Source organism: Coptis chinensis, chromosome 1 (assembly GCF_015680905.1).
Source record: "Coptis chinensis isolate HL-2020 chromosome 1, ASM1568090v1, whole genome shotgun sequence".
NCBI lineage: Eukaryota > Viridiplantae > Streptophyta > Magnoliopsida > Ranunculales > Ranunculaceae > Coptis > Coptis chinensis.
Genome location: NC_141456.1, coordinates 33,279,960 through 33,299,504, shown reverse-complemented (window position 1 = coordinate 33,299,504; position 19,545 = coordinate 33,279,960). Strand labels below are relative to the sequence as shown.

Genomic DNA, 19,545 nt, shown 5'->3' with positions numbered 1-19,545 from the left:
ATATAAAGCATAAAATGACAAAAAGCGTGTGGACACCGTTACGGCTTGGCCCAACGTTTTTTTTTAGACTTTAACAACCACATACTTACCGTTATGCCATTATTTTTAGTTTTTTGAAGACTTTAAAAATCATATAATTACCGTTTTACCATCTATTTTTTCCAAACATATAGGACCTATTAATTTTTAAAATAATTTAACAAAATGTGAAAATACCTTTTTACTCTTACTAAAGACAAAAAATTAAATAAAATAATAATAATAAAAAAGTGAAATGGTAAAACTACCCCTAGGGCATACACCAAATAATTGTTCATCAAACTCCTCGTTTTTATATAACCAAAATCTAGAATACGCCTGCTGCACTATAGTTGTGGTGCGCAACCTTATGAGCCATATGTACTGCGAGGGTAAAACCGGAACAATGAGTGAACAAGTTAAGCCTACGAACTAAAAAAACAAGAAAAAGAAAAATGAAAGAAGGCCAGGGTTTCATGCACCTTCCCTCTTCCGTGGCTTTCTAGCGTTCTCCGCAACTCGCCGCCTCTTATGGAAAGTTGAAACCTTCTTCTTTCAGTTTATATTTTCAATAAGTTTTTTATACCCTAATTCCTCCACTGCAATTGTCGATCTATACTTCTTCCTTTTTACTTTGTTAAACAAAGAAAAAATTCTTCTGTTTTTGGTGGTCTCGATAGTGCAAACAACATGGATTTTTTCTATTACTTATATACTTAGTATTCCTTATCAATATCATGGTTATTCCCCATCAATAGTATGCTGGCGAATAATTCCCTTTGTTAGGTCGAGACGAAGAGGCTTTCGATGTACAGTGTACTGGGCATAAGATGAGGTCGAAGTCACAACTAATGAGTGTTTGGCGATCAAAGTGAGTGCAATTCGCTTTAGTGTGTGTGTTAGGTTTAATTGTTTAAATACTGGGTTTTTTTTTTTTTTCTTCTTCTTCTTTTTTGAATTTCAGACACTGGCAAACAAGTATTTCTAGTTATTCAAATTATTAAATGAGAACACATTCCAAAATAATAGTGTCAATTTTCTTGTTTCTCGATTTTCTTGTCAATTTAAAGCCACATTGGAAGGTACTCTGTTTATACTTTACATGATTTTGGTGCACCTTTGTTTGAAATTTTGGCGGGGGAAAAGAAAATAACATGCTAATATCTTTGAGTAGTAATGCAGGTTAACCACAAGTCTTCGATGATTGTATGCTATTATTTTGTGGGCCCTTTTCTCTATTTCAGCTGATTCCCTGTGCTTAGCACTCACTTCTTGAGTATTTTTGCCGCCTGCAACTTGCTTATTTAGCAGCCACAGGTTTATAACTTGATCCTCGTTTTGGTCATCTTCTATAAAAAATTTCTTGATGGCTAGTCACCATTGAATAGTCTTCTACATTGGTTGTAGGGGTCCAGTATGGGAACCATTCAATGCTCTGGATCGAGGGTCTAGTATTCTAAGAACCATTTAATACTTTGTTTTATAGTTATAAGAGAATTGGGCAGGTACCTGGAATTCTGTTCCAATTAGACATTATCTACATTTGTAGTGATGTAGTATAGTATAGTACTATTGCTATATATACATTTTGTGGTGTCTGTGTTTTTCCCCAGGGTGTTGTAGTGTGAGTCAGCTGTCTACCTGTTGTTACACTTAGTATAAATATATGATTTACATTGTTGTGCCTCTTTTTCCTTGTTAAGTTTTTAGGACTCCTTCATTGAAATTCTGTGGGTTAAGCATTATTTCTGTTTTGTTGATGAAAATGTTTATCAGTCAAACATTAAATAATGTATGAATCATATATTGTGATATGGTTTTTCAGAAATTATTCTCTGAACTTTTTCATTGGAATCTGTTAATCTCTAGTACTTCAAGGTTAATATAGAGATAAATTCAAGTTTTGCCTAGATTTTGGTGTACTTGCATCTACAAGAGCACTAAGTACTTCATGTGGTAGGAATATTGGTTTCGTTTCAGGCACAAGGTACAACATTTTTGGCTTGCCAAAAATCCAGCAAGAGATTAATGGCATCATGTAGCTTGAGGTCATTTATGGTCATAGTGTAGAAGGTGTAACCTAGCTTAGCTTTCTCCACCTAAAGTAGCTATATTAGGCATGTTTTAACCTTCTAGAGAGCACACGCACCACTGGACCATGTGTAAATTTGAACCATCAGTACCTCATGAGGAAGAGCATTTAAAGCTCATTGTTACTGATGGGGTTGACATTCATATCTGGGCACTGGACTGTTTTTATTAGTCCTTGTTTAAAGGTTGCATATTGTATAAGAGTGCATATCTCTTGGATACCCAGAAAACTGAGCACTTGTTTTTGTACACTTGTTCATTTGTGGTTTCTTTTTTTGTTTTTTGTCTCCTTGAAAAACATTTGGACCAAGCACAGCCTATATTTCATTTATTATTATTATTTTCTTTCTTTTTGATAATTGATTGGATTTAAGGTGTTACCCTGCCTAATCTTGGTGAATCAGTTGCATTGACACATTTATCACTCTTTAGCTGAATTATATTTTTAGGTACATGGTTAATGTTGTACTTAACCATTTTGCACTCCTTAGCCGACACATTTACTCACTTCTTGAGCCATTTATTAAAGATGGTGTTCCATTTTGATGGATACGGCAAGTCAATGGCAAAGGAAAGCACATGGGCAGGAAATATGGAATTGCATACGACCTCTCTTGTTATGAGAAGTAATATCTACGTTCACCGAGTAATCCCCTAATCCATCACTGTTAAGCGCATTTCAAAGTCATAATTTATATTCGTTTTTCTATCACAAAAGATCAATGTAGGTTCATGACCAGGAATTTAGAGAACTTTGTGTGTCATTCAAAAATCAAGATATTTTTAGTCTACTAGAGGTTCAATTTTGCAACTATTCTGTAAAAAGCTCATAGTAGTCGTTGTTGCTTGATCGTTTTAACAACCATGGTGCCATCAATCCAGTGAATATTCCAGTAATCTTGTTCATTATAGGGAAGGGGGTAGACCTTTTGAGAACCCAAATCCACCTACTAAGAACCATTTTTCCATTTTCTTTTGTTCATAGAAATAACAAGAGCTGTCGATAGATTATCGGGACTGAATTAAATTGCTTTGCTAGTTGGTTGGTCGGTCTAGAAGAAAATGGGGGAAGTTAAGCTTGGGAGTAAATAGCTACAGCTCATGAAATCAACACTTGGGAGCTCGGTGTCGATTGTAAGATTTGAGAATTTGCTATTTAGGTGAGTAACCTCATTTACTTAGGTTTATATACTGTTTGAGCTTGTTTAAAATCATATTGATTTTGTTGCTTTGATGTGAATTCAAATTGAATGAGAGTTATGATGGCTTGGTGTTAAAATATGAATGGTACAAAAACTGTAAATTTTATGTTTCTATCTTTGTCTTTGATATTACTTATAAAATCAAAATTTTGTTATTTTTGATTGAATTCAACTCTGAATGAAAGTTCTGTTAGTCATCTATCTAACGTAGCAAGTCCTAACCTATTTGGATGTGTTGATAGAAAGTTATGGTCTCCACAATTTAGGTCATTAGAGTTTTCTGATAGCAGAAATTAGATTCTGCCCCAGTTTGGGAACTATGTTTTCTTATAGTTAGGTTGTGATTCAAACCCTTGTCAAAACATTAAAAAGTAAGGGTTACGAGTCTTCTTTCCATCCCAATTGGCCTCGTTGCATTCTGTGGTATGTGGAGATGGTTCCAGTATCTAAAAGTTTGGATGGCAGAAAATAGTGTTAGAAATCAGTTTCTACGCATGGTGTTCGATCCTAGTTTTAGCATATTTAGAATGAGATTGAGAAGTTTTGTAAAACATAAAGAAGTAAGGTCTATGTGTTATCTTCACAACCTAAAAAGCCTCGTTGCTTTTGGATACATGTGGAAAGAATTGTGTCATTTGAAAGATGGTGCGTCAGGATTTTAGTTTTCTGAAATCAGGATTTTTTACCATTTTCGACCTAAGTTTTCTTCTTGATGGGCTGAGGTTGGGGCTTCAAGTTTTACATGAAAAAGTAAAACTACATACCCTAGTTTCTAAATATTTAAGTTGTGTGTCGAGTTTCTAAATAATTAAGTTGAGGTTAGGAAGCTACGGGTTTCCAAAGTGAACATGGAGAATGAAATTGGTGAAAGTTATATTATATTTGAATAATGGTTTATTGTTTACATGATTTTATTTCTAGTGTCCTTGGTTGAGACACGTACATAACGAGGTAGCCATGGGGGTTGGTTTTGCTTTTAATTGTTGTTGTGTGTAAGGTAACGAGAATTTTTATGATAATGGAAAATATGGTAAACAAAGAGTTACTCGATAATTGCTTAACAGTTAGTTACTTAATTTACTGTTCTGGCATTTGTCGAGATGGTTAAGTAGCTAGGTTGAGCAATGAGATGTATATTATTATGATTTTCAGGTCTTGACAGGTTTCATGTTTATGAAATGTTGAAAATACAGAGGAGATATTGCAGAAATTTTTGTTGGATTTTCATGTCTTGGTATAGTTTAGGTTTTGTGTAGTTGGTCTGTATCATGTCCCGAGTTTCGTAATGACTGTAGATGTCACGTGTCTTTGGTATTCAGTCATTTTGAAATTTGGGTCATGACATTACCGATATATTTTTCGTTTGTGTATGATCACTTACTTCAATACCTTGGAAGAATATATTTGAGGTTATTCCATTTGAACTAGTAGCCCTTATGTAGCGTACTTGCACACTGTACTATATTAAATTTTGTCGCTTTATGATCTATTGAACCTAACTACTATCTGTTTTTGTTTTGTTTTTCTTTTTTATAGATTGAACTTAATAGAATGAGGCTATGATGGCTGGATGGATGGATAAGCTAGACGTGAAACGATTTTCCGGCATGGTGTTGGGTTTTATTTTGTTAGTTTTGTAAACGTTTGAAGTTGTATCTTGGTTGGTTGGTTGTAAACTAATGTTAGATAATGAAATTATTTACTAATGAAAAGAGTTTGTTGAGCAACAACTATGTCTTTTGAGTTCCCCTTTATGTTGAGCAACAACTATGTCTTATGAGTCCCCCTTTATGTATCATGGTAAGCCTTCATGGATATATAAATAGGAGGCTTACACTAGTGCTTATTTTAGATTTGATTGAATGGAAGTCGTACTTGATGCAGTGATATATTGGAGGCCTACGGGTTACAATCTCACTTCATCAGTGTATGCTGCCATCTTTTCACCTTTCTTTATTTCTATTCTTTATTTTACACTTAAACTCTTGTAGTCTCCTATTCCTTTTCCCATACTTAATACAATTCGATCTGAGCTCACTTAGCAAAAAAAAGGTGCCAAAATCTACAGTGCACAGGCTTGTGAAATGGATAACTACATATGTAAGACATCAGGCCATTAGCCATGCAGCAAATATTTATGACCACTCACCTTGAAACTCATCTAACTCTATCGACATTGACAAGTTAAGTGCTGATGTCAGAACGGAGTTCTCATTTAGAAAAAAAAAATAGTGCATAGTTTCCCCATAAAGTCCAGAGTTTTGTTCATGATAAAAATGATCCATAATAAACCAAGTGTGAAATATTAAACATTACAGTATGCTACATTATATGTATCATTCTTATTTTGGCAGACCAAAACTTCCAGTAAGAATGATGAGAACCAAGTGATAATGGTGCTTAACAGGATGGTATATGATATGTAGCATTCCAAATAATGGATGCTATATAGTATGTATCATCCTTACTTTGGCAGACCAAAACTTCCAATAAGAATGGTGAGAACCAAGTGATAATGGTGCTCAACAGGATGGTATATGGTATGTAGCATTCCAAATAATAAATGCTATATACTATGTATCATCCTTACTTTGGTAGACCAAAACTTCCAGTAAGAATGGTGAGAACCAAGTGAGAATGGTGCTCAAAAGGATGGTATATGGTATGTAGCATTCCAAATAATGGATGCTATATAATATGTATCATCCTTACTTTGGCAGACCAAAACTTCCAGTAAGAATGGTGATAACCAAGTGATAATGGTGCTCAAAATGATGGTATATGGTATGTAGCATTCCAAATATTGGATGCTATATAGTATGCATCATCCTTACTTTGGCAGACCAAAACTTCCAGTAAGAATGGTAAGAACCAAGTGATAATGGTGCTCAAAAGGATGGTATATGGTATATAGCATTCCAAATAATGGATGCTATATAGCATGTATCATTCTTACTTTGGCAGACCAAAACTTCCAGTAAGAATGGTGAGAACCAAGTGATAATGGTGCTCAAAAGGATGGTATATGGTATGTAGCATTCCAAATAATGGAAGCTATATACTATGTATCATTGATAAAATGTAAAAACGATAGTTTTACGTACGAATAAGCTACGAAACTCAAATGTAAAAACGATAGTTTTACCTACGAATAAGCTACGAAACTCAAACGTAAGTAAAACTAAAGCTAATTTATGCTTAATTATCAAAGTTCTCTACTCTTGATGCTATTGCAATATACTTGGAATAGAAAATTCGTTCCATTTCTAGTTCTTTAGAATTCACGTTAACTAAGATTATCAGTTCTATCAAAGTCAATGAGAGTACGGATTATATAATTATGCTAACAACGATGGGAAATAACGTAATCAGAATGTTCTAAATAGTAAGATGGCAATTAAAATACTAAGGTTTGAATCTAGATAAAGAATTAGGGAAATCTGATTCCACCTTAACTCGACTTAATTTACTAACGAAGAATTGTCGTAATCCGAATTGCAATGCTTTCGTATAACAATTGGGTGTTTCTAATCCCTAATTGTTCATGGTAATCTCTACCAACTAACAACTAGCATGTGAAGTAATCAAACCCACACTACACCATTTGGGTGAATTTGCAACAATTGGGTTTTTTCATTAGTAACACTTATACAGCCGTTAGGAAATTAGTCACATATATTATCCGTTGGCAATGCAATCAACCGTTGCTTAAATAGTTGAATTATTTTGTAACATTTCTTTAGATATTTAGCAACGTTTACTCATCCGTTAGAAACTAAGAAAAAAAAAACAAGAAAAAGAATATTACATCTAAAAAAAAAAAAAAAGATAAACTGAAGCGGGAGTATTTCACTTCTGGCGCTCATCGAAAAAAAACAATAGACGAAAAAGGGAAAACAAATCAACTAAAGCTTCGACGAGTGGTGCTGCCACTGCTGCCGTGAACTTCTTCTTCACTCGGTAAGTTCCTCTATCCTCGTCTTCCTTCTCGTTCGTCTTCTCTTCTTCCTCGCTCCTACAAATTATTTAAGGTTTTGGTTTTGTATGTCTAGGGTTCGAGATTTTCATTTTTTCGATCTACTGAAGAAAAGATTCTCATTAACCGAGGTGAGTAGTTGATGTTTAAGGTTTTTATTATCTGCTGAACATATTTAATTTTATTAGTTGATTGTTGTTTATTATGTTGATTTTCAATGGATCAGTACAAGATTGTTTTTAATATGTTAAAGAGTGGATTTTGATGGTTCTAATTCAGATATCAAGTTTAGCTAAAGAATGATTTCTGAGTTTTCTAATTAACAAGTTTATCTCTATTTCTAATGGTTCTAATTCAGATATCAATCAAGCTGAGAGCTTTATGATTTTTCTGCTCATAAAGTATTGATTACCTTTTTTGGCTGTTATTTTATGATTTTTTAATAGTTTGGTTTGAACCAATGGTTTACTTTTAATCTCTTCTACAATGAGTAGTTGTATAAATTAAACTTGACCTAACTGTGTTTGTAAGCTAACGCTACCAAAGCACCAAGCCCTAGTTCTATGTTCAACATTTCAACTATTATATATATAGCAATGATAAACAATACATACCGCTCCGATATGATGCTTAGCTAGAGATGAGCCACTAGTTTCCTCAAGCCCAAGCCAAGCTATCGGATCAATCTCCAAATACCTAAAAACCAATAAATCCTAAAACTCAGATATTTTGATATCAACAAAATTTGTGTGTGTGTGTGTGTGAAAGAGAGAGGACCTAAAATGGGGGAAGCAAGCCAGAAGATTCATGAACCCAAAGCTGAGGATCTTCTGAAACTGAGAGAAGAAACAAAATTGAAACCAAACATATAAAAAATTCCACTTTGGCAAATAAAAAATTTGTTTTTTAATTAAAGGATCAAATTTTTTTGTTTTCGTTAATGTAATGATCAAACTCTCACCTTTAAAGCTCCTCCTTTGTTTTTGTTTCTACGAGAGATTTACTTTATTTCTTTTTTGAGTTATTATTATATATACCTTCGTTGGTTGTTTCATACGTGTTCCAACTTAACGTCCCGGTCTTCCCACGTGTAAAAAAAGGATTGCGTTTGTAGGATTTATCGACAGCGCCTACGAAAGAAACGCAATTGAACTGGGAACCATTTAGTAAAAATGATAGCCAAAGACTTACAAATGCAATCTTATTTTTTTTGTATAGCGTTTTTTTACATAAGCTATTAAACAAAAGCTATCTATGTGCCTTTTTCTAGTAGTGATGGTAGTTGATAGTACATATGAGTGTTTAAGTGTTTTTATGACGTTTGCATATAATCGGAAGATTGGAACTTATTTGCTTATTTTGTCTTAAATTCCTTAACTATATATAAACATGTTTTATTGTAGAATGAGTGAGCAAATTCAGAAAGTTTGGATGGACGAAAAAAACAAGAGGTCCATACTTTATGAAGACGGGGTTAGGGATTTTGTTTCATTTGCCAAAACAAAGTTGGTGGTCCGCTTGTCCTTGCCCATGTAAAAACTGTAGGAATAGGTTCGACTAGAATATGATGTGGTCGAAGATCATTTGAACCTAAACGGTATAGATCTTTCATACCGTGTATGGGTTTTACATGGTGAAAGACGCTTGCAAACTTCGATGGAGCATCCGGTGGTGGGAAACATGGAAGAAATAAACACCGAGGAAGAAGGGCTTGGAATATGGAACTTTGTTGATGCTTATATGGGCCATGGTATTGAAATAGGAGATAATGAACCACCGTTTGTTCCCGAACCGGACTTGGGTAAGAGGTATCTTGACTACAAAAAAAAAAAGCGGAAGAAAAATTGTATCCTTTTTGTGAGGGACCCGAGACAACACTTTCATCAATTGTTGAACTTCACAATTTGAAGAAACAGTTTGGGTGGTCTAGGAATAGTGTGACAACATTGTTGTCCATGTTGAGGAGATGGTTACCCAAAGATTGCCAGTGAAATATCCTATAACGAAGCAAATATTGAAAGACCTAGGGATGAAAGCCAAGTGCATTCATGTGTGCGAAAATAATTGTATGCTATACTCGAAACTTGTCGAAAATTTGGAGGAATGTCATCATTGTAAAAAACCTAGATATAAAGTCATAGCGGGCAAAGGAGGGAAGGTTTCAAAAGAGCCTAACAAAGTGTTGAGACACTTTCCTCTCATTCCGAGACTCAAGAGGTTGTATACAATACCATGGATAGCACGTGACATGACTTGGCATGCTAGATCAAAATCTTCATGGGATTTATATGAGGCATCCGGTGATTCGCCAATGGAAAGTATGTAAAGAGAAGTATGAAGAATTTGCAGAGGAGGAGCGCAATGTTTGGCTTGCTATTGCAACGGATGGATTTAATCCACGTGGAGTTGATCCATGGGGTTACAGTTGTTGGCTTTGCATCATCACGGTGCCTTATAATCTCCCACCATCCTTGTGTATGAAAGCAGAATTCCAAATGTTGTCTGTTAATTCTCGGGCGAAGGCACCGAGTCAAGACATTGATGTTTTTCTTGAGCCATGTATGAAGAGTTGAAGCGGTTGTGGGATCATGGAGTGCCCGCTTATGACATGTATAAAAAGGAACATTTCACGTTGAGAGCTATGTTGATGTGGGGGATTCACGACTTCCCGGCTTTTGGGAACTTATCCGGTTGTGTAACCCATGGATATAAAGCTTGTCCAAGGTGTGGTGACAATACTCCATCTCTTCATCTACCTATTAGCAAGAAAATTGTTTACACAAACTATAGGCAGTTTCTTAGTAGTGATCACCCTTTTAGAGATGGGAAGTACTTGGGGCTCAAGACAGTGGAAGATAGTCTACCTCCAGAACCACTAAGAGGGGAAGAACTTCTAAAACATCTAGATCATATCGACTTTGTAACTTGGAAAGACAGCGAGGGCAAGTTTAAAAAAGAGCCGAGGAGGTAAATGTTGATGATAATGATGATGGTGGTGAACTTATGGGGCATGGTATAAGAAGTCAATCTTTTTGGTATGGAGTCTTGGATAGACCATGAAGTCCGCCATGTTGTTGATGTGATGCATACCGAGAAGAATGTTGCGGAGAACATTTACTAAACACGATCCTTTGCTTGAGTAAAACAAAAGATCTTGTAAATGCACGCAGAGGATATATGAGGCTTCTTGGCATACACAAATGGGCGTGGATGCAAATTGATTCAAACACGGGAAAACAGTTAAGCCACATGCTTCTTTTGTTTTGGATAAGAATGAGAAAATGGATTTCTTAAAACTTTGAAGTACTTAAAGCTCCCTTCAGGTTTTCTTCTAACTCGAAAGCAACATTGTTAGTCTCAATCCACCTGGTTTGCTAACAATGAAGTCGCATGACTATCATGTCATCATGGAGTACTTATTGCCTGTTTTACTTCAACATGCCTTTCCGAAACACCGGGACTTACGGAAAGCTATTCACCAGATAAGCTTATTCTTTAATTTATTGTGTTCGAAGGTCTTGATCAGAAAAGACATTCAAGAAGCCAAGTTGATGGTTGTCGAGGCATTGTGTGTGTTAGAGAAACACTTTCCGCCATCCTTTTTTGATATAAGCATCCACCTTGTAGTGCATTTGGCAGATGAGGCTTTGCGTTGTGGACCTACCCAAGATCGGTGGATGTATCCGTTCGAACGGTAATTCACTTTTATTTCAATTGTTTGACTTCATTTGACGTGTTTTTGAACTTAAAATTTACATATGTAAGTTTGGAATATTTGATTCCAATAGGTCGATGAAAGAGTGTAAAGATATTCCTAGCAACAAACGATATGTTGAAGGTTCTATTGCAGAATCCTATCTTGTTGCTGAATCTGTTAGGTATGCCATGGAATACATGTCTAATCCACGAGCCGGTAATCACAAATATAGTCAAGAAGTCTTTTTAGATGAAAATGGTGAGTACAGTGATGAAGGGCCTATCCTAGATGGTAAGGATGTGTTATTATCCCCTCATCAATTTGTACTGATATCGCCGATGGAGTCTTTGTTTTAGACTTGAAGTCGAAGAGCGTGATACATTCTACGTGTCTAAATTCTTTAATCCTTCACTATGTAGGTCTGGAACATGTTTTGTTATTATGTAGATACTTCTATTAAAGCATGAATGAATAAAATGCAGTGAGTATTGTGAGTCATTGCAATCGGGTTCACGTGCTAAAGGAAAAGGGATTGCAAAAACAGAGGTAGAGATCTGAGACAAATTTCATTGATTTGGTTATATAAGAAGGTATTAATTCTTACAAAAACAATATAATTTAAAAATACTAAGATAGTTCTCTTACTAGTCATGTTTTTAAATTGTTTTCTTGTGTATTGTTATAGTTGTTGGAGGACGATGCCAATTAATTCTATGTTGTGGCAGTTAGTCAAAGGCCAACTAAAGCTAAGACATACAAGAAGTACAGCGTTAATGGTTTTGTCTTCTCTCCCAAGTCTCATGATGATACTTGTTACCACCCAAGGCAAGTGGTGTTTTCATGAGGGCACATTACTTCTTTCTCGCAAGTAGGAAAGACAAGAATCCCATTGATGCGACAACGATGTGGTATGGGGTCATTAAACAGATAATCGAGGTAGACTATACCGACTTTCAAGAGGTGGTCTTTTATTGTGATTGGGTGAGGGTGGAAGACAAGACTAATGGCTGTAAAATCTGTCCAGACTCAAGCTTGGTGATGGTCAACCTCAACAAACTGAAAAGTTCAAGTAACTTTTTGGATGAGCCAGCCATTCTTGCTAGAGAGGCATATCAAGTGTTTTATTCACAAGATTTGAAACATCCTGATTGGTCAGTGGTTATACATTCTCCAAAGCGGTTGACTTGTCGAGTGGATGAGCTAGATGTACCAACTGACTTCCAATCTACTCTTGAAGACCAGCCCAATTTGAGACCCTTGCTAGAAAAGGCGGCGTTAATTAATTGTCTAATATGTTAATATAACTTTTTGCTATGGATGTATCCATTTGTGTTTAGTTTTATATTGGGTGAGTCATGATTTTGTGCTGCAAGTTTGATGATTGTACACTGAAATTTATTTGATGGTTGTGCCTCAAAGTTGAATGTGATTTATTTTACGTTTTGAAGTGTAGTGATTTCACTTAAAGATTAACATATGCAGTACCCAATATATGCATCCATTATAATTGTCACTATTTGCAGGATATTTTAATGGAATCAAGTGGTCAATCATCAGGGTCCTAGTGCCTTGCAGAACCCCCCCCATCAGGTCAAGCAACACCCCAAACAAGTCAAGCAACACCCCCAAGAATATCCGAATCATCCGGAGCACCTTCATCGAGTTAAGGCTAAGATGCTTGTCTTGGTGTCTAGTAAAGGGCCTTCTTTGTTGGTCCTTATGGGGCAAAATGGGCAACCCGCTTTGGGGCATTTTATTCGAAAGTAACCATCCCATTGAATTACAAGGATTGAGGCTTGTGAAACAATCCTTTAAGGATGCAATGTGGGAAGCTTTGGCGGTAACATTCAATTCTTGTTAATAATGTTATCATTTTAACTTCACCAAAATGAATTTCTAACTATTAAAATTCTTGATAGGGTGAGTTTGAATATGATGTGCCCATGGCTTTGGCTTACAAACAACTTCGGAGGGAGTTTTCCTCTAAATTCAGGATCGCAAAAGCAACTATCGAAAAGAGATCATAAAGAAAGCCTTAAGCAAGGAAGTCGCTATTGCCGCTTGTCCGGATGGTATGAATCCAACAATTTGGGCGAGTTTGTGACCCGTGAATTGAATTCAGACCTGAAGTCGTACAAAGAAATGCAAAGAATGCATCAAATAGGAAAATGAACACTATTGGTCATACTCTTGGGGCGACAAAAATATGCCCAAATACGTTACAAGAAGGTACCGGCCCTATCTCAATGTCTTTATTATTAGAAGTGGTGCAGTAGTATCATTTTATATATTTTTGTGTAGAAACAAAAGAACCCTAATGTCAAAGTACGTCGAGAGGACGATTGGCTAACCGGTCACGAACGTCGTAATGTCAAAGTGGTCTTTACACACGAGTCTTCACAGCAAGATGTTTTTGTAGAAATCTCACAGCTTGTTCAGAGTGCCCTGGATGGTTATAAGGCGAGTACATGCTTTGTTACTTGGTCTTATCTATGTTAACAATGATTACTTTACGTACGCTTTACACCTTGTTTGGATTCATTCTTTGATGTCAAAGAGTGTTCTGAGCTTATATAAATGCTCATTTTGAGGTGATTAACATTTGTCTAATTTTTTTCAGATATTTCAATGTAGTCAATCTCTTGTATCCCAGGGTTGGAAGTATAAAATGCAGGTTACATTTCCACTCTTCAAGTTTAAAGTCTTACTATGTATTACTCTTTTAACTAATCTAAATGTCTTGCCTAAATTTTCTTAGGCCTCAATGTTGGAAATATATAATGAAACAATTCGTGATTTGTTACCAACAAATCGAGCTGGTAGTGTGGACAATAGCACAGCCGGTAGGCAATATACAATCAAACGTGACGTGAATCGAAATACACATGTTTCTTATCTGACCGTGGTAGATGTCTGCAGTTTGAAAGAGGTTTCCTCTCTTCTCTCCAAAAGCCGCACAAAGCGGGTATTTTCTTGCATTTTATGATAGATGAAAATTTCTTTCCTCTCAACCTCCTCCTTCACACAAAACGCTTTTCTTCTTCTTTCTTTCTTTCTTTCGATCCAACCACCACAACCATGTCCTCAAATCAATCATCCGGCGTGGATTCCATTCCGATGATCCCATGGACGCGGTTCCAACAAAGGGTTTGATCGAAACCCCGCTCACCAACTTTACTCACAACGGGTAATCCATGTCTCGATTTCTTTTTCCATATACTTCCCGATACACCATCACAAGATTTAATCCAACGTCTAGAATTAGCATGGACTCATAATCCTTTAACAAGCATTAAAACTTCGTTTCCCCTTACATTGGCGTTAGAGGTACTTGGTAAGTCGATAAACAACGGTTTTATGCAGCTGCATTGTGGTTACATGAACACCACCCTAAGACACTAGCTCTTAATGTTAGATGGTTTGCGGAATCCGGGTATTTGAAAGATTTGCTTGAGATTTTGTATAGGATACTTGAAGGGTTAGATGTTGAAAGGTGGCTTAAAGAAGAGAGGAAAGATCATGTGGTGTATTGGAAGAGAGGGAAAAGGATTGAGAGAACAGAGGAAGTTACTATTTGGAAGAAAGGTGAAAGAGCTAAAGTGAATAAGAAAATTTGTAAGAATAGAAGTTTGAGTGGTACTGTAAAGAAAGGTTCAGAACCATTGTTGAAAGATTGGGTTAATGAGAATATGAAGAATCTTACTATTGAAGAGAAGAAGCAGAAAGGTGACAAGGATCGGGAGAAGTTGACTCCGAAAGTGCTTAGAAAGAAAAAGACTACTGCTATGGCGGAAAAAGCTCTTGCAAGGTATACTAATGATCCCAATTATCAGTTCTTGCATGATCAGATTTCTGCTCTGTTTGCTGAGTTGTTGAGTTCGGATATTAAGTGTTTGAAATCTGAAAAGTATGGTAAGGTTAGTTTGGCTGCGAAATGGTGTCCATTTCTTGATTCTTCCTATGATCAGTCGACTCTTATATGTGAGAGCATTGCGAAAAAAGTTTTTCCAAGAGACTCTGATCCGGAGTATGAAGGGATTGTAGAAAGTCACTATGCTTTTAAAGTCCGTAATCGTCTGAGAAAACAAGTTCTCGTCCCTCTTCGTCAAGCTCTAGAACTTCCTGAGATTTACATGGCTGCAAACAAATGGAACTCTCTTCCTTACAAAAGGGTGGCCTCTGTTGCTATGAAAATTTACAAGGGACTCTTCATGGAACATGACGAATCGCGATTCACTGAGTACCTTGAAGATGTAAAGAAGGGAAAAGCGAAAAAAACAAATTTTGGCATACATTGCTTAGAATTCTACTTTTATACAATGCTAAGAATTCTATAAGTTGGTACTTTACTAATTTTGTATATTTTGTGTAGGTGCTGGAATTACTCATAGCTGGAAGGAAGAGTGCACACATATGCTTGTTGATGAGTCCATGCCCGTTAAAGAAGATTTGCTTGATGCTATTGTGGCCCAAAAACCTGTTGTTCTTAAAAGCTGGCTAAAGGTATCTAACACACACACACACATACACGTATCTGATAGCTTAGTTTTATTTCGCGACTTAGTAACCCCTCAAAGTTGAGGGTACTACCTTTCTATAAACGAGCTATAAAATGAATAGAAGTGTATCTTAAGTCTTTATTTAGCCACCCTTTTATATTTTTCTTTGCTTCTCTAGTGCAACTACACTTTATGTATAATTATTTCTATAACCATAATTTATGACACTCAGGTGATTGCAGAGAAAAAAATTCGGACTGAAATTCCAGGCTGTGACATGTAAGCTTACTTGTATACCCCTCTGTTGCTTTACAACTATTCAGGTTTATGAAAAATTGATAACTGAGGTATGTTTCCACAGATATGTTCCAACCTTGACACTGGAAGGATTACCAGTCAAAATTGTGGACCCCAAATTATGGGAAAGCTGTGTTGCTGGTTACACGTTTGTATTGGGATCTTTGGAGTTGGTAGAACTTCTTCACTCTTCAGTTTCTTGACCTTTTTTTATCTATCGTTTTACCTAATCACTGGGCATCCAGAATTAACATTTCTGGTTCCAGATAATATATGGGATATGAATGTTTGAGTAAAGCCATTATTTATTGCTGTGGTCTGTTGCAACCTGGCAAATTAATTTTTGGCAGCTATGAGCCTATGACCTATCTTATTTTATGGTCCGTCATTGTTTGTCTTGATGTTGTGGGATTTAATTTTGAGGTTCTAATATCAGTCTTCATCAAATGAAGTATAAATTTAGGGATAAGTTGCAGCAATTATTGAGTATTGGTGGCGCAAAGGTTCTCTCCGTCAGCGAATCTTCTTCTAGTGAAGTAAGTTATTCATTCTACATTTCTACTGCTTTATACAATAGGCTCTAGTGTGAAGAAATATTTGGACAGCCTTGCTTTGGGTCAACTTACAAGATAACTCTTTAGGAATATTATTTCCCGTTGCATCGATACTAGCTGAGGGGTATCCTTTGCAGTACTTAATTACTATATCTTGTGCAGTCAGGAGTGATGGTTTTGATGTATTACTGCAGAAATATCATCACTTAAACACTGCAGTTTGGAACTCGTTAATTGTTGATCCTAGTTTAGTGATAGAGAATGCACAGTTTTGTTGCAAGTGCAGAAAACTTTTTCTTAAATAACATGTTGCAGGAGGTCTAGGGTGATCATTTTTTTTGTTGGGACTGTGTACATCCTGGTTTGTGTAACTACTAAAAGTTTCAGTCTCAATTTTCACTTTAGATTTCAAAAGACGGAGCAAATAATCGTGTGGTATTAGTCAACCCTCCAGGATCAGCGAATCATATAAAAGACTTTCAACAGCTCCATTCATTGCCCCATGTAAATGAAATAAGTTTGGTTCTGGCTATCTTATCTGGTCATCTCGATCAATCCCTCCTTGGATCTCCTTCTAGTGAGTTAGATTATATCTTCATAAATGCTATCTTTTTATGTTCTTGCGTAGGACGTGAAATGTATACATTGGAGCAGTAAAGCACATTATGTTTGATTAAGTCACATTTAAATATGGATTTGAGGATTGAAGGTGAAGCAAAAATGAATTGAAGTTTCTCCCATATCCTACTTTGCACCTTATTATTATTAAACAAATTTAAATGCTGTCTTATTAGCTGCATCCTAGTTTCGGATGTGCGCTGATGGGTTATAATATTAAAACGCAAAACGCCTGGGAAACTGATTATGAAGCCATCATAAGGAAATTCAGTGAGCAGGGGTATGGTTCAGTTGTACCAGACATTGTTTTCTGGAATCTCAGAGATTCAAGATCCACACCAGTAGCAGCAACACAAAAAGGAGCTGCACTTGTTAGTGGATATTCAAAAAACTTGTTAACGTTATTCCTGGGGGATGATGGACAATTGAATCCGGAGCTTATAATGGAATCGGCCATCTCCGGAGAGGAATATAAGAAGTTAGCTGTGTTCGATTGATTCAAAGATCAAAGTAATGTTTCTTCTTATGTTTTTTTTTTTAAAAAAAAAAATCTTCAAATGAAAATGTTATATTTGTATTGGCATCTATCTTGTTCAAAAGCGCAACCTTGTTATTCTAATAAGATTGGTTAAGTCATCTGTTTCGATAGCAAAATTTCCTTGCATGCATTATTGCGACAATCACAAGATGTTGTAAATGATGCAAGGAAGGCTCATCTACTTACAACACGGAATAATGAATTCATCGATGGGGTGAGTTTCTATTCTATTTTTATTTCCTGAGTGCATTTTCTTTGTATCATTTTCTTGTTATGTTTTTTTAGGTATGGTTTGGGGCAGAAAACCCTTACCGTTTTATTAAATAAACGAAAAGAAAATTACAAGATAATAATTGGAAAAAGACTCGAGAGAATAAATTAATGATGTAATTGCAATATTACATAGTAAAGGCCTAAGCAGCTAGAGATTGAGCCGATCTGGAGAATGTATATTCTTTACTATATATATATATCAGTTAATAGAACAGGTATTATTTTGGGTCAACTGGCTTATACAGCTACTTTCTACCAATTATGTTCAAACAATAAAACATGTTTCAATGCACAATGCTAGGCTGTCATTGATCGTTACATTCCATAAAAATACTTCTTTCGATGTTAAATATTATTTGTTATGAAACTTTTTAATTTTTCGTTTTTCAGCCCAATTTGGGTATCGAATGGAGTTGTTGGCTCTCCAGTGTTTTGCGGCGTTTGATCAAAGGTACTATTACTTTGTTATACGGAGAATTAGTTTTTCGACTTGGCGATATTAAGATCAATGCACACTCGCGGCTTAACCATACCAATGTTATAACTTCCGGAAGATGTTGGTCCCACATATAGGTAACACAAATTCTCTAAATTCCAATTCGGGATGTGGAGAGATACCATTTAAGGGGAGATTCATTGATAGTGAACAATGGCCTTTATATGCATGGATAATGCCGGGGAGGTGTATAGCTAGGACCATCGACTCACGGGTTGCAATAAATCTTATCTTCATTATGTTTTTCCTGCCAAGAGCCTCACAGTCCTAGATACTTTAGCCAACATCGGTCTTTTCTTGTTTCTCTTCCTAGTCGGCATAGAATTAGACCCAAAGTCCTTACGTCAAACTGGAAAGAAAGCCCTTGCCATTGCTATTGCAGGGATCAGCGTACCATTTGCTTTAGGAATTGCAGATTCTTTTGCTCTCCATAAAATTATTTCCAATGGTGTGGACCATGCTTCATTTCTTGTCTTCATTGGCGTAGCTCTTTATATTACAGCCTTCCCTGTTTTAGCCCGTATAGGCAAAGAAGCGTGCTCTTTTCATTGGATACCATATTGCGGTTTCATCTCATATACTACACTCTCATCACTTAATGAAAGTTTTGACAAAAAAGCCATGAACTCATTGAACCCATGCGGTAGCGCCATTTCCCAAGGACTTGGATTGGACTTCGGACTTGGTGTTGCAAACCGTGATGGAGTTGGGTGTTATCTTTGTGTGATGGAGTTGGTGTTACTGCGGTGAAATGATGGAGCTTGGTGTTGGAGACTTGCATAAACAAATTGGTATACATTGATAAGGTGTTGGGTGGGGGGCGGCGGATATATATCAAGTCGTTAGAGGTTAGTTTGAGGTTTATTTGCTTGGCTAAAGTGTTGGACTGTTGGTTGTCCTTAATCGATGTTGACAACTTCCTAGGCTAATGAATTTTTATAGTAGCTACCATACAATACTTTGTTTTGGTGTTGTTACTTCTGTATATGTTTGGTGAAAAAACTCTTTTGTAAAGGTGGCTCACATATAAAAGGGCCAGAGAAACCAATTTTTTTTTATACAATGAAAATTCATTAGTAACGGATACTGAACCGTTAGCAATAAATTTTTTTTATACAAAGAAAATTCATTAGTAACGGATAGAAAACCGTTAGCAATAAAAATGTTTTATACAAAGAAAATTAATTAGTAACGGATATAAAACCGTTAGAAACAAAAATAAAGTGTCATTTATATCCGTTACTGACAAAGAATAAACAAATTTGGTAACCGTTACTAATAATTTC

At 36.0% G+C, this 19,545-nt stretch overlaps 1 protein-coding gene and 2 long non-coding RNA genes across 6 annotated transcripts; all 3 read left to right on the top strand.

Annotated features, from left to right (window-relative positions):
- Positions 1-409: 409 nt before the first annotated feature.
- Positions 410-5,041, top strand: LOC147523562 (uncharacterized). Of its 4 annotated transcripts, XR_015216128.1 has the most exons (4): positions 964-1,335; positions 1,426-2,755; positions 3,095-3,269; positions 4,848-5,041. It is a non-coding gene; the product is annotated as an uncharacterized LOC147523562 (long non-coding RNA). The 4 variants fall into 4 exon arrangements; XR_015216129.1 differs by lacking the exons at positions 964-1,335; positions 1,426-2,755 and adding an exon at positions 410-889; XR_015216127.1 differs by having other exon boundaries at positions 976-2,755.
- Positions 5,042-6,910: 1,869 nt separating this feature from the next.
- Positions 6,911-12,542, top strand: LOC147523561 (uncharacterized). Its single transcript, XR_015196648.1, has 3 exons — positions 6,911-7,271; positions 7,364-7,418; positions 12,508-12,542. It is a non-coding gene; the product is annotated as an uncharacterized LOC147523561 (long non-coding RNA).
- Positions 12,543-14,109: 1,567 nt separating this feature from the next.
- LOC147523560 (uncharacterized) lies at positions 14,110-17,588 on the top strand. The gene is made up of 7 exons (XM_086571481.1): positions 14,110-14,131; positions 14,348-15,305; positions 15,376-15,487; positions 15,716-15,762; positions 15,845-15,953; positions 16,233-16,316; positions 17,129-17,588. The coding sequence occupies exons 1-7, from the start codon at positions 14,110-14,112 to the stop codon at positions 17,447-17,449; spliced, it is 1,653 nt and encodes a 550-aa protein (XP_086427607.1). The 3' UTR covers positions 17,450-17,588.
- Positions 17,589-19,545: the final 1,957 nt, after the last annotated feature.